At 38.0% G+C, this 16,233-nt stretch overlaps 1 protein-coding gene across 4 annotated transcripts in view; it reads left to right on the plus strand.

Annotated features, from left to right (window-relative positions):
- PRKDC (protein kinase, DNA-activated, catalytic subunit) overlaps nt 1-16,233 on the plus strand; it is a 241,144-nt gene that overhangs the window by 66,404 nt on the left and 158,507 nt on the right. For all 4 annotated transcript variants that reach the window (XM_044245625.1, XM_044245626.1, XM_044245629.1 and 1 more), the window contains 4 exons: nt 1,349-1,443; nt 2,914-3,013; nt 4,132-4,265; nt 7,605-7,859. In XM_044245625.1, coding sequence (XP_044101560.1) covers nt 1,349-1,443; nt 2,914-3,013; nt 4,132-4,265; nt 7,605-7,859 — 584 coding nt within the window. The remainder of the gene's footprint in view (nt 1-1,348; nt 1,444-2,913; nt 3,014-4,131; nt 4,266-7,604; nt 7,860-16,233) is intronic.

A 16,233-nucleotide genomic window follows, 5' to 3' on the forward strand; every position in this document is an offset into this window, starting at 1 on the left:
CCTTTTTGTCTCGTGTCTTCCTTTTTGGATACTGTTGATTTATTGGATCAACAATAAATCTTTTGGGATTTTGGGAAAAGGGGCAGGAGAGATAAATTTTTTGAGATCTTGCATGTTAAATAATATAAAACAAGATTTGTTGTTTCCTTTCTGCATGCTAACGAACTGTTTTGTACACCTTTCTTTGGAAGAACAGTTCTAGGGCATCGTTTTGTTATGTCATTTCTCTACTTAACCTTCTTTAGTTGGTGTTAATAACGTAAGCTAAAAACTATTATACTCAGCCTGGCCTTTCAAGACCCCTTTCCCCAACTTTTGCAGTCTCATCACAAACTGCTCTTCTAAATGAACCTTTTCTTCTAGCTTTGCCGGTTTGCTCTCTGTCTCCTGTGTTTTTTTTTTTTAATCTTGCCTCCATGTCTTTGTCTCTACGACACATTTATCAGTAATGTCCTTTATTTTTACTGTCAGATCATGGTGTGTGACACTAGGGGAGAGGTGGAGCTTGTGGAACTCTGACAGGCCCTGCCCCTCCTAGGATTCAAACTTAAAAAAAGAAACTAGGACCATGTTTAATTAATGAATTAATTGATTGATTAGGACGAACTAATTCTTGTTCTAAGTGCTCTCCGTCCTGAGCACTTCACTCCAGTTCTGTTTGTTCCAGGAATGCGCTCCTTCCCAGTGGGGCATGCAGTGACCCAGCACTTCATCACACAAGTAGAACTTCCAACTCGTACTTTTCTGTGATCTCCTCTGAGACTTAGTGCCTCGCCCTGTCATTTTATACTTAATCATTTAGTGTCCAGTGTTACTAAAGAGCAGATTTTTGAGGGAAATGTCTGCCCTCTGCCCTTCACCCATCCATGGTCCACAGACACTGTTAATTGAATTATTTACTTTCATTTGCCTGATGTGCTTTTGTAAAAGGCTTCATGTTTACTATTGATGACTTTTGGATAATGTGAGAGCACTTGAAATTCTTTTATTTTGAAAGAATGTGGATGTGGTATGAGACCTTCTTTTCTATTAATTTTAATGAGGTGTGTAGAAGTGTGGTTAGAACAGTGGTTCTGAGGTTATGTGCTGTGAGTAGTTCTACAGATGGAAGGGTCCTTGTGTGCAGAGAAAAAGCCAGGGTTGCCTCTTTTATTTTATGTAGTTTTTGGTCTGCTCTTGAGGAAGTTTTCTTCTTCACAGAAGTATTTTAGGTTGTTTTATGTTTCAAAACATTTGAGCCATTTTTTTAAAAACAAATTTATGTATTCTTTGATAACATTACTTTTTTCCCTTATCACTCCTGCTTTATTGTTTTTCTAGGAGAGGTTCAGTATTCTTTATTTTACAGGGAAGAAGAGTCTCTGGTAGAACAGTTTGTGTTTGAAGCTTTGGTTACATATCTGGAAAGTCTGGCCATAGCACATGCAGATGAGAAATCTTTAGGTAGGTCTTATCTGAGCTATTTGTTTGCACACCAATTCTGTTTGTCTGACAAATCTCTAAGAGCTTTTCTACTCAGAGGTTAAGCCTCAAATAGTTCTCTCATAAAGTAGCGTTTTTTCTCCCGTCTCCCATTTAGCGTGATAAGTGTGAAGGGGAGATATTCCCCTCTGGTACCTCTTTAATGCCCACCTCCTCTGAAGGCCCACAGATTTTCCAGGGTGTGCCCTTGGTGGCCACTGAGTTGACCCCTGGCTTGTCAGAGATCCTGTCCAGGACAGGTGGGACGTTTTTATTGTGCAGCTCCAATGAAAACCAGCCACTTTCACAGATGATGTGAAATGTGAGAATGTACAATTGTACCATGTAAAGAAAGCTGGGTGCAGTAACCACTGAGATGTGCCAATGTCTCACTGATGCCAGCTTGAAACGTGGAAAATAGATCTCATTACAAGATTGTGATAAAGCTGTTTCGACCATAATTAAGAAATAATACAAAATAATAAGTCAGAAATAGACTTAAAGTGGCTAAGAGAGTAATAAATGGTCATCTTTACAGTTACATTCTGTCCAGCAGGTATTATGAACATCCTGGAATTTCTGGGCTGAAAGTCGTCTTAGACATCTTACCCAGAGAATATAAGTGACTGATCTAGGTCACATAGCTATGTGTAGCAGAACTGTTTTCACTTATCTAGAATCTATTTTGTTTATTTTTTCAAAAGACAAGTTGAGCTTTATTATCCTTCATGTTGGTAACCTATAATGGGTAAAAATGCTTAAAATTTAGCTCTTGTCATCAAAGAGTTTAAAATTGCCTTATCTTGACAGCTTATATAGATGAATTTTTTCAACAAGTGAAACTTAACTCTTAAAAGTCAGTGCCACATTTTCAAAGCATAGAAAGAACTTATTCTTGGTTACAGAACTCAAGTTCTCTAAGGCTCCTTTCCTAAATAACCCGGGATGTCTGTGGATGGTTTTACTAATTTACTTTGGTTCTTCTACAATAGCTGTATTATTAAGCTATCATATGGCTTAACTTACATAAGAAGAAGGGGAGGTCAGGGAATTTATGCCCCTTTACTAATAGCCTTAAATTAAGATAAATAGGATGGGCCCGGTCTGTGAGTTTTGTGATGCCCGTAGAATCTCTTCCACCTCAAATCCCTTATGTGAGGCTGTACTTTGGCTAGCTGGGAGCAGTTTCTCATTAGGTGCAGTATTGCTGTGAGTGTGTTTGTGCATGTGCACTCTACTATCCTGCAATCTTAAATGTAGGTTTTGTTTTTGTTTTGGGACAATGTAAATTATTTATACAATTTGTATTCTGAGAGATGAAACAATATTAACTCTATTGTAAAATTACCTTTTTAGTTAAAAAACTAGGTCAATAAACTTATAATGCCATTTTATTAATAGTAATCAGCTATATGTCTCCTTTTGGAAATGTATTTTTATACTTGAGAACAGGTACACTTCAACAATGTTGTGATGCCATTGATCACCTAAGGCGTATCATTGAAAAGAAGCATGTATCTTTAAACAAAGTAAAAAAGCGACGTAGGCCACGGTAGGTGATATTGCTTGCTTTTTTTTCCTTCCCCAACAAAACTAATTCTCAGTTAGTAAAAGAGAATTAGAAAGGAATGTGTGGCAGCATAAAAAATTAATTTTCTAAACAAGGAAAGCATGGAAATAGGGCTTTTCTAGGACACTAAAAAACTTTGTATTTGAAAATGCTTAGTTTAAGGTATAAATTTATAACAGACATTTATTTTATCTGCACTAATTTTGAATATAAATTTGATGTGGAATTATTTGACTAGAGAATGCACGAACTATTATGGAGTAAATTTGAAATATAAAAACTGAAATATTGAAATAGTAGTATTTCGACAGTCATGGGATTACAGAATTATGAAATGAAGCTACCCAAAGCCAAGGCTGGCTTACTAACCAGTGGTTTCCAGTCTTCACTGTTAATTCCATTCTAGCAAGGTCTCATTCTCCAAAAGGATGGGGTGTGCCATGCATCAACCCCTCCAGATCTGTGCAGGGTGTCTGGGGAATCTGGTGGCTGCTACTACTCTGCAGAAGCATTAGCACATGTAAATTGGATATTAATATTTTTTCTGGGTCTTTTTTTTTTTTTTTCAAATTGCTTCCTTCAGATCCTGTTGTTAACTTTTGACCTCTCTAGATCACTAGTTCTCAAACTGAAACATGCATCCGAATTACCTGAAGGTCTTGTTAAAACACAGGTTCCTGGTTTCTGCCCGCAGAATCTTCTAGTAGGTCTCGGGGGGGCAAGAATTTGCACTTTTTGCCAAGTTTACAGATAATATTGATGGAGCTGGATCGGGGACCACAGTTTGAGAAACACTGCTTTAGATTTCAAATCCCCCTCTGTTTTAAGGTACATTGAAAAGGAAACATGAAAATATTGGTACTGTTGATTTAAGAAATGTTTTTTAACTTTTCCCTCAAGTTAAAAAAAAAAAAATGAAGGTAAGCAGCATTTAGGACCTACTAGTGATGATAATACACTAAAAGTAAATTGAATGCCTTTTGATGAAGTTTCTACATGTATTAGTGTGACAAATTTGAATTTATGGTTTCTAGATTCTTGGGTCAGCCAAATGCTAAATGTTGGGCACTTATTAAATACAGTGTGTTATCTCTATTTAGAGGATTTCCACCTGCAGCATCATTGTGTTTACTGGATGTGGTCCAATGGCTGTTAGCCCACTGTGGGAGGCCCCAAACAGAATGTCGACATAAATCTATAGAACTCTTTTATAAATTTGTTCCTTTATTGCCAGGTATTGTGATCTTTATGTCCTATAAATTATGGGTTTTGCTTTTACCAGTAGTAAAAGAGATGTGTATTTATTTAAAGTGTAACTTTATTTAGATGAATGTAACAAATAATATGTTCCTAATAAAAAAATAAGATGTTCAATAATCATTATAGATCAGTTGTATGACAAAGGATAAACTATGGAGTATACATTTCTCAAAGATTTATAGAAGGAAAGAATAAAATTCTATTTTGATGTCAAACAATATAGAGGAAGCAAATTTAGGATTTTTCAGTATTTTTTTTGTTTTGTTTTACTACCTTTTTGCTTTTTTATCTCATTTAAAGGAAATGAAGAAGGGTTGGATAACCAGTTGTTAACATGATATTCAGTAAATAGTGAAATAATGCAGTTGTTTTATTTCACCATGTGATTAATAAGAAATCGCTAAACTGCTAAATCTGAATAATTTCAGATTTTTGTGATATTAAAGGAAATCAGTGAACCTATGCTCTTTTTAGTAACTATTGCACTAAGCCATTACACTAGTCTTATAGACTTGAAATAATTACTGAAAATTTTAGTATAGGAATAAATGTTCTATATTCTCCACTAAGTCCAGACCAAGATTTGGTAGTGTAGGTGTGGGGAAACTTGCCTCAGGGCAGACTGAGGCCCTGTCTTCCCCCTGTGGAATGCACGTTGCAAGAGTCCAGAACCAAGATGGTGTTATGGTGTCTGGATAAGAAAGGTCATGGTACACTACAAAACATGAGGAAGAGCCATTTCTTTTTAGAAAATAGGGTGGTATATCACTTTGGGGCTTTTTTCTCATAGAAGAAGAGGTAACAATTATTTGGTATAGTTATAAAACTTAGAAGATTCTATATTGTGTTATGTTATGGAATGTGTTACGATGTTATATGCTATAGATTTATAAAGCATATATTGCAATTGTATTAGAAATATTTATCTATATTTTGTCTACTATGATTTTATATATATAGTGGTAATGTGTATTTGGATTTTTAATGTAGAGTATTATTTAAAAAACACCACTAGTATTTTATATTTGCTTATTGCTTTTAGTTAATAAAGTTAGTCTTACACGTTGTCATTCTTACAACATGCTTATAAAGTCCATGAAGGTTGGATAGGGTGGAAGCATGCGGCATGTTTTCCTTATTGTTAAACGAAACTGTGACCCAGATATTATATGGGTGGAACTACTAGTTGGCAGACGTTACCTCCCTCCCAGTTGGATCTCTGACTCTCCTGCAGCACATGCAATTTCTAGTGATGTCAGCTTGACTGACCCAGACATTTCTATTGTTCTTCTCAGTTGCCTACAATAGAGACCTCGAATATTTTCAATGAGATAAGTAGAGCTCTGCTTCTCAGAATTTCTGTTACACAAAGGATGCCAAGTAGTAGGTGCACCTAGCCCTGCTGCCAAAATAAACTTTGTATAAAAGGAATGAACATTTCTTCACTATGCTTCTCTCTCTGCCTTCCAATGTTGCATCCACCTTTCTCTCTGCTATCTTTTCCCCCAGTGGTTTCTTTTTTTTTTCCTAGGTTTTTTATTTTAATTCCTGTTAGTTAACATACAGTGTCATATTAGTTTCAGGTATCCAATATACTAATGCAATACTTCTGTATATTATCTTTTGGTCATCATGTCGAGTACACTCCTAATCCCCACCACCAGTTTAACTGATCCTTCCAACCCCACTCCTGTCTGGTAACCATCAATTTGTTCTTCATAGTTAAGAGTCTGTTCCTTGGTTTCCCTCTTTTTGCCCCCATATGTTTGTTTGTTTTAAGATTTTATTTATTTGAGAGAGAGCATAAGCAGGGTAGAGGCAGAGGGAGAAGCAGACCCCACTGAGCAGGGAGCCCAACGGACTCGATCCCAGGACCCAAGGATCTTGATCTGAGCTAAAGGCAAACATTTAAACGGATGGAGCTACCTAGGCTCCCCTGGTTTTTTTTTTGTTTGTTTCTTAAATTTCACCTATAAGTGAAATCATATGGTGTTTGTCTTTTTCTGACTTACTTGCCTAGCATAATGCTCTCTAGCTCTATCTATGTAATTGTAAATGGCAAGATTTCACTCTTTTTTTATGTCTGAGTAATATTTATACCACATCTTCCTTATCCACCCATCAGTTGATGGACATGTGAGCTGCTTCTATGTCTTAGTTGAAAACACCGCTGCCTTCAGTGGTTTGTGTTTGTGTGTTATTTATTTTGTCTTTAAGAAGGGGTGGGAGCGGTGGAGGAAGAGAGAATTTTAAATAGGCTTCACATCCAGTGTGGAGCCCAACACGGGGAGTCTTTCGATCCCACAACCCTGAGATCATGACCTGTGCCAAAATCAAGAGTCAGACACTTATCCTACTGAGCCACAAAGGGGCCACCCCCAGTGGTTTTTAAGGGACAATGTGATGTGTCTCTTTAGATCAGAAGTCATGTGTCCTGAATGCACACTATTGTTGGGGGTGCTAGGCAACACCCAGATCAGTGGGCCATAATGACAAGTACAGACATTTCCCTACAACATGTGTCAGGGACTTCGGACTGCTGAGGCTCATGTTGGACAGAAAGCCATGGTGACAGCAACCATTGTTCAGAGGAGGAGAGTGAGAAGGAGGCAGGGATTTGGGACAGTTCCCTGCAATCCAAATGTGATTTCCCAGGCCTGTTTCTTGGTCCCCATGTTCCCTTTTATCATCTTCTTTCTCTACACCTGTCTCTCTGTCCTTTTTTTCTCTTCTAGGACTCAGCTAACATTCACGATAGAACTTAAATAATATTTTTATTCTTTATTTAGTGAAAATAATGGATGTGTAATAGTGCTCTCTAAAGCAAACTGGAAAAGATGACATTAAATCTTTTACTTATATAGTGCTGATATTTTAACACAGTAGGAAAACTATTTCTTTTTACTACATCAGAAATACATTAGTGTTTTGCATTCTTCTCTAACTTCTTTAGAATCAGGATGATTTGACCTTTTGAGAGTCCCTGAGTTCAGAGCATACAAAATACAATTCAGTGTTTTTTCTTTAGAAAATGATTAATACCTAAGGGAAAAGTGTCTTTTGAAAAGCAGATTATCCCTTATTCAGAAATGGTGCTGCTCTGGTAAGTACTTTATATGGGACTCTTATGGAAACTATATGTGAAATACTGTGATATTACCAGTCTTGTTCTGGTCTGATTATGTTTGTTAACATATCAGACTTTTAATTCTTATTTTTTTTACTATTGGGGGATGCTATTTCTATGATTAGATTAATTTTAATTATGTGAAAGTTATTTATATGTGTGTTTTAATCTTGTTTCTTTTTTAAGGCAACACATCCCCTTCTTTATGGCTGAAAGATATTCTCAAGAACAAAGATACTTCCTTTCTCATAAACATATTTGAGGGGGGAGGAGGAGATTGTGATCGGCTGTCAGGCATTCTTGCTCAGCCTACCCTCTTCCATCTGCAAGGGCCGTTCAGCTTGAGAGCTGTGTTGCAGTGGATGGACATGCTTCTGGCGGCTTTGGAATGCTACAACACATTCATTGAAGAGAAAACCCTTGAGGCATCTGAGGTCCTAGGTAGGTAAAACCTACACATTACTGTGGTCCAGTTCCACCTGGAGTCATTCTGGGCAGTCATTTGCCCAGTCATTCTGGGCAAAAGAACGGTGTTTGACTAGACTGGCACCACTGTCTCAGAATCACAGAAACAAAGGCGATAGCAAGGAGAATTAATTTAGTCCTTGCATTCTTGAAGCTCATAGTGAGGGCAGGGTTCTGGTATACATGACAGCACTGAGGCCACAGAAACCTGCCGAAAGTCTATACTTTTGCACCCTGTTTACAGGTTCTTGATGACCCTTTTATCAAATAACCTTTTGAGGTTTTCATTTGCATATAACACATTAAAAGAGTTCTTCCTGAGTGCCCGGCTGGCCCAGTGGATAGAGCATGCAACTCTTTTTTTTTTTTTTTTTTTTTTTAAGAGAGAGAGTGTGCAAGCAGGGTGGGGAAGGGTAGAAAAACAGAGAGGAAAGGAGAGAGAGAGAAAGGCAGAGAGGGAGAGAAAGAATCTTAAGTAGGCTCCACACTCAATGTGGAGCTGGATGCAGGGCTTGATCTCATGACCCTGAGATCATGACCTGAGCCAAATGAAATCAAGGGTCAGAGCTTAACCAACTGTCACCCAGGCATCCGGAGCATATAATTCTTGATCTCAGGGTTGTAATTTCAAGCCCCACATTGGGCACAAAGATTACTAAAAAAAAAAAAATCTTAAAAAAAAATGTTTTTGGGGCAGTTAGGTGGTGCAGTAAGTTAACAGCTGACTCTTGGTCTTATCTTGGGTCTGATCTTAGGGTTATGAGATTGAGCCCCATGTTGGGCTCCATGCTCCATGCTGCATCTGCTTCACATTCTCTGCCCCTCCTGCTCATGCTCTCTCTCTCTCTCCCTCTCTCAAATAAACAAATAGATCCTTAAAAAAAAGTTTATGAAGTAAATGAATTCTTCCTGACATGAGCCTCTGTTCTGTGATTTTAGTCTATGGTTTTTGAGTAGTATGTTTCTATTTTTCTGTTCCTTAATGTTTTTACTGTAGTATGATGACAGTGTTGCTTATAGAGGATAGAATGCAGGGTGGGGTATTTTGTGTGCTCCTTAATCCATGCTTAGAAGAAGGAGATGGCAGACTTCATCCTTCTAGTGACTTAAATGGGACCTTGGAAGTTGGATATGATTCCTGGAAGGTGTGTCTCTCCTAGAAAAGAGTATCTGAAGCAGACCATAGTTGAGAGATAAGTTGCTCTAGGCTTCGAGGTTGTCTAAGCAGGCTGTTTTAGTCTTCAAGGGTTTCACCTAAATCCTCTCTCATGGGCTGGACATACAACTTCCCTGTTAGATATGTTCTGTCATTTAGATGATTTTCAATGTAGTCAGAGAATCCATTCTGGTGGTGGCTGACTAAAGAAACTACCAGTCTCTAATTCTATCAGAGTGAAGTCTGTATTTCAGGAATTTGGGAGAAAGAACCAGGCTATCTTGTTGTCCTTCTAACTTGAAGAAGTTGGAGCCAGACATAGTGGGGAATGTATAATGTATGTGCGTACACACACTCTGGGGTTCAGGAAAACAGATTTTATGCTTTCGAGATCTGACTCTCTAGCATGGGATTCTGCATGATTCTAGTATGGGATTTTAAAGGATAGGTCAGATAAGTTCTGAAACTTTAACAGCAGAGTGCTGTTAGTTCACTTGCAAACAGTACCTTAAATTTGTCGTTTTATGAGATCTCATATATCATTTTGAAAATTTCAACAAGAAAAAAGCATAGGAAATATGTAAAACCATCTCCCCTAATTGCATTACCTAGTGAAAAACACAAAGTGTAACATTTACTTTTCTTAACTTTTTCGGTGCATGTAATATTTTAATTTTTATTTTATAATAGTGCAGTTATTGCATGCTTTACTGTAATTTGCTTTTTAAAAAGAAACTTAACTTTTAAACAGAAACTTAACATATTGGATGTCTTTTTATGTCAGTAAATGTACCTTAAGCTAATTTAAATAGTCACATATTACTAAATTAAGCAAAGGTGTCACAATTAAGCAGTCTTCAACCTTTTCATTAACCTTGTGAGGAGTGGGGGACATTAAAAACAATGTACCTTCTATTCCTCGTTGCTCTCAGTTATAATTTCTAGTAGATCATAAATGTGGGCATTTTAACATAAAACTGTTAGCAATTACTTTAAAAATGTTTTAAGGGGGGAGTCAAGGTGGTGGAGAATTAGCAGGCTGAAATGACATCAGGTAGCAGGAGATTAGCTAGATAGCTTATCAAACCGTTCCAAACACCTACAAATCCAATAGATCAAAGAGAAGAAGAGTAACAATTCTAGAAACAGAAAATCGACCACTTTCTGAAAGGTAGGACCTGTGGAGAAGTGAATCCAAAGCGACGGGAAGCTAGACTGCTGTGGGGAGAGGCCAGCTCCCGGCAAGCAGCGGAGCAACAGAGCACAAAATCAGAACTTTTAAAAGTCTGCACCACTGAGGGACATCACTCCAGAGACTATTCCGGGGTGAAACCCACCTGGGGACAGCGTGGTCTCAGTCCTGCAGGGTCACAGAAGGATTAGAGGTGTCTGAATGTCGCAGAGCTCACAGGTATTAAAGCAGGGAAGCTGGCTACAGAGAGCTTTCAACTCGGGGTTACCTTAAATTGTGATCTGTGGCAGAAGCCACTGCTCTGTGAGATCGGGAGACACCCGTGGAAGAGCGCAGGGATCTGTGGGGTTTGGAGACTCAGGTGGGGCTGTGTGCCAGAGACAGAGACACTTGGTCACAGGCTGGATGAGCTCGTAGCGCAGCCGGAGGCCAGGGAGACAGGAGTGATTGAGTGCTTTACTCCGAGGGCGCACTGAGGAGTAGAGCCCCAAGCTCTCAGCTCCTCTGGGCTGGAGATTGGGAGGCCGCCATTTTCATTCCCATCCTCTAGAACTCTACAGAAAGCGTTCAGGGAACAAAAGCTCCCGAAAGCCAACCAGAGTGGATTACATAGCCTGGCCCCTGGTAAGGGCGGTGCAGTTCTGCCTCAGGCAAAGACACTTGAGAATCACTACAACAGGTCCTTCCCCAAGAAGATCCACAAGAAATTCTGCCACAACCAAGTTCACTTACCAAGGAGAATAGTGGAATTCCAGAGGAGGAGAAAGCAAAGCATGGAATTCATGGCTTTCTCCCCATGAATTTTTTAGTCTTGCAAAGTTAATTAATTTTTTGTAATTTTATTTTTTTCTTCTATTTTTTTTTTTAACTTTTACCCTCTCAACATTTTTTAACTAGTTTATCTTAACAATACCTTCAGAAAAATCTTTTTTGAAGCTTTGTTATACTCATATTTTGTCCTTCATTGTATCTAACTTTTTTTTTTTTTTTTTTAGATTTTATTTATTTATTTGACAGGGATCCCAGAGAGCCAGGCAGAGAGAGAGGAGGAAGCGGGCTCCCTGCTGAGCAGAGAGCCCATTGCGGGGCTTGATCCCAGAACCCTGGGATCACGACCTGAGCCGCAGGCAGAGGCTTTAACCCACTTAGCCACACAGGCGCCCCAGTATCTAACTTTATTTTTTGTATACACATAGGGTTTTTTTCTTCTAAAAAAATTTGGGATACAACTTCTTCTAATAGAACAAAATATACCCTAAATCTAGCACAGGGCTTTGTTCTAATCTGCAGCCTGAGCAAATTCTCTCCACTTTCTTTTTGTTTATTCTCCCAAAAAGTAATTTTTTTCTTAATTTTCATCTTTGTAGTCATATTCCATCCCTTCGTTGTGTTTACTCTTATATATGTTTTTCATTCTTTGAAATCTGGACAGGTAGTTTCTTCTAAGAGACCAAAATACTCCCAGAATTAAGTGGGTGGACCTGTTCTGTTCACCAGTCGAATACATATATTTTTTTCTTTTTTATATTTTTTCTTTATTTTTTAAATTTTTTTTTCTTTAATTTATTTATTTTCAGAAAAACAGTATTCATTATTTTTTCACCACACCCAGTGCTCCATGCAAGCCGTGCCCTCTATAATACCCACCACCTGGTACCCCAAACTCCCACCCCCCCGCCACTTCAAACCCCTCAGATTGTTTTTCAGAGTCCATAGTCTCTCACGGTTCACCTCCCCTTCCAATTTACCCAAATTCCCTACTCCTCTCTAACACCCCTTGTCCTCCATGCTATTTGTTATGCTCCACAAATAAGTGAAACCTTACGATAATTGACTCTCTCTGCTTGACTTATTCTGAACTTCTTTTTACCCCTTTTCTTTCCCTGATGATTTGGGGTCTCTTCTGATTTGGTTAAAGCACATTTTACTGGGGTCTTTGGCACCCTTTTAGTATTTTATTCGTTCCTTCATATATTCTTATCAGGATAAAATGATAAAGCGGAAAAACTCTCCACAAAAAAAAAAAAAAAAAAAGAAGAAGAGGCAGTACTGAAGGCCAGGGACCTAATCAGTATGGATATTGGTAATAATAGATATATAGATAAAGATCTAGAGTTCAGGATGATAATTCTCAAGGTGCTAGCGGGACTTGAAAAAGGCATGGAAGATAGTAGAGAAACGCTGTCTGGAGAAATAAAAGCCCTTTCTGGAGAAATAAAAGAACTAAAATCTAACCAAGTTGAAATCGAAAAAGCTATTAATGAAGTACAATAAAAAATGGAGGCTCTTACTGCTAGGATAAATGAGGCAGAAGAAAGAATTAGCGATATAGAAGACCAAGTGACAGAGAATAAAGAAGCTGAGCAAAAGAGGGACAAACAGCTCCTGGACGACGAGGGGAGAATTCGAGAGGTAAGTGATACCGTAAGACGAAACAACATTAGAATAATTGGGATTCCAGAAGAAGAAGAAAGAGAGAGGGGAGCAGAAGGTATATTGGAGAGAATTTCCCCAATATGGCAAAGGGAACAAGCATCAAAATCCAGGAGGCACAGAGAACCCCTTCAAATCAATAATAGGTCCACACCCCATCATCTAATAGTAAAACTTACAAGTCTTAGCGACAAAGAGAAAATCCTAAAAGCAGCCTGGGACAAGAAGTCTGTAACATACAATGGTAAAAATATTAGATTGGCAACAGACCTATCCACAGAGCCTGGCAGGCCAGAAAGAACTGGCAAGATATATTCAGCATACTAAATGAGAAAAACATGCAGCCAAGAATACTATATCCAGCTAGGCTATTATTGAAAATAGAAGGAGAGATAAAAAGCTTCCAGGACAAACAAAAACTAAGAGAATTTGTAAACACCAAACCAGCTCTACAGGAACCATTGAAAGGGGTCCTCTAAGCAAAGAGAGACCCTAAAAGTAGTAGATCAGAAAGGAACAGAGTCAATATACAGTAACAGTCACCTTACAGACAATACAATGGCATTTAATTTATATCTCTCAATAGTTACCCTGAATGTAAATGGGCTAAGTGCCCCAATCAAAAGACACAGGGTATCAGAATGGATAAAAAACCAAAACCCATCAATATGCTGTCTACAAGAAACTCATTTTAGACCCAAAGACGCCTCCAGATTCAAAGTGAGGGGGTGGAAAACAATTTACCATGTTAATAGACGTCAAAAATAAGCTGGGGTTACAGTCCTTATATCACATCAATTAGATTTTAAGCCAAAGACTATAATAAGAGATGAGGAAGGACACTATATCATACTCAAAGGGTCAGTCCAACAAGAAGATCTAACAATTGTAAATATCTATGCCCCTAACATGGGAGCAGCCAGCTACATAAACCAATTAGTAACAAAATCAAAGAAACACATCAATAATAATACAATAATAGTAGGGGACTTTAACACTTCCCTCACTGAAATGGACAGATCATCCAAGCAAAAGATCAACAAGGAAATAAAGGCCTTAAATGACACACTGGACCAGATGGACATCACAGATATTTTCAGAACATTCTATCCCAAAGCAACAGAATACACATTCTTCTCTAGTGCACATGGAACATTCTCCAGAATAGATCATATTCTGGGTCCTAAATCAGGTCTCAACCAGTATCAAAAGATTGGGATCATTCTCTGCATATTTTCAGACCACAGTGCTCTGAAGCTAGAGCTCAATCACAAGAGGAAATGTGGAAAGAACCCAAATACATGGAGACTAAACAGCATCCTTCTAAAGAATGAATGGGTTAACCAGAAAATTGAAACGAATTGAAAAAATTCATGAAAACAATTGAAAATGAAAACAGTTCAAAGTCTGTGGGACACAGCAAAGGCAGTTTTAAGAGGAAAATATGTAGCAGTATAAGCCTTTCTCAAGAAACAAGAAAGGTCTCAAATACACAGCCCAACACTACACTTAATGGAGCAGGAGAAAGAACAACAAAGAAAGCCTAAACCCTGCAGGAGAAGAGAAATAATAAAGATCAGAGCAGAAATCAATGAAATAGAAACAAACAAACAAAAAAAACCAGTAGAACAAATCAACCAAACTAGGAGCTGGTTGTTTGAAAGAATTAATAAGATTGATAAGCCCCTGGCCACACTTATCAAAAATAAAAGAGAAAGGACCCAAATAAATAAAATCATGAAAGAATGCGGAGAGATCACAACCAACACCAAAGAAATACAAATAATTGTAAGAACATATTATGAGCAACTATATGCCAGCAAATTTGAATATCTCGAAGAAATGGATGCATTCTTAGAGACATATAAACTACCACAACTGAACCAGGAAGAAATAGAACACCAGAACAGACCCATAACCAGTAAGGAGATTGAAGCTGTCATCAAAAATCTCCCAAAAAACAAGAGCCCAGGGCCAGGCAGCTTCCCAGGGGAATTCTACCAAACATTTAAAGAAGAATTAATTCCTATTCTTTTGAAACTATTCCAAAAAATAGAAATGGAAGGAAAACTTCCAAACTCATTTTATGAGGCCAGCATTACCTTGATCCCAAACCCAGACAAGGATCCCAACAAAAAAGAGAATTGCAGACCGATATTCTCGATAAACATAATGCAAACATTCTCACCAAAATACTAGCCAATAGGATTCAACAGTACATTTAAAGGATTATTCACCATGACCACACGGGATTTATTCCAGGTTCAACATCTGCAAATCAATTGATGTAATACAATACATTAATAAAAGAAAGAACAAGAACCATATGATACAGTAGATGCTGAAAAAGCATTTGACAAAGTACAGTATCCTTTCCCAATCAAGACTGTTTAGAGTGTAGGGATAGAGGGCACATACCTAAATATCATCAAAGCCGTCAATGAAAAACCCACAGCAAATATCATTCTCAATGGAGAAAAACTGAGAGCTTTTCTGCTAAGGTCAGGAACACGGCAGGGATGTCCATTATCACCACTGCTATTCAACGTAGTACTAGAAGTCCTAGCCTCAGCAATCAGACAATAAAAAGAAATTAAAGACATCCAAATTGTCAAAGAAGTCAAACTCTCACTCTTTGCAGGTGATATGATACTATATGTGGAAAACCCAAAAGACTCCAGTACAAATCTGCTAGAACTTGTACAGGAATTCAGAAAAGTCTCAGGACATAAAATCAATGCACAGAAATCAGTGGCATTTCTTTACACCAACAACAAGACAGAAGAAAGAGAAATTAAGGAGTCAATCCCATTTACAGTTGCACCCAAAACCATAATATACCTGGGAATACCTAGGAATAAACCTAACGAAAGAGGCAAAGAATCTATACTCAGGAAATTTAAAGTACTCATGAAAGAAATTGAGGAAGACACAAAGAAATGGAAAAATGTCCCATGCTCATGGATTGAAAGAACAAATATTGTGAAAGTGTCTAGGCTACCTAAAGCAATCTACACATTTAATCCAATCCCTATCAAAATCCCATCTGTTTTTTTCAAAGAAATGGAACAAGTAATCCTAAAATTTGTGTGGAACCAGGAAAGACCTTGAATAGCCAGAGGAATGTTGAAAAAGAAAACCAAAGTTGATGGCGTCACAATTCCAGACTTCAAGCTCTATTACAAAGCTGTCATCATCAAGACAGTATGGCACTTGCACAAAAATGGACACATAGATCAATGGAAAAGAACAGAAAGCCCAGGAAAAGACCCTCAACTCTATGGTCAACTAATCTTCGACAAAGCAGGAAAGAATGTCCGACGGAAAAAAGACAGTCTCTTCAACAAATGGTGTTGGGAAATTTTGACAGCCACATGCAGAAGAATGAAACTGGACCATTTCCTGACACCACGCATGAAAACTCAATGTGAGAAAGGAATCCATCAAAATCCTTGAGGAGAACACAGGCAGCAACTTCTTCGACCTCAACTGCAGCCACTTCTTCTTAGGAACATTGCCAAAGGCAAGGGAAGCAAGGGCAAAAATGAACTATTGGGACTTTATCAAGA

The sequence above is a fragment of the Neovison vison genome, chromosome 4 (genome assembly GCF_020171115.1).
Source record: "Neovison vison isolate M4711 chromosome 4, ASM_NN_V1, whole genome shotgun sequence".
Classification (NCBI taxonomy): domain Eukaryota; kingdom Metazoa; phylum Chordata; class Mammalia; order Carnivora; family Mustelidae; genus Neogale; species Neogale vison.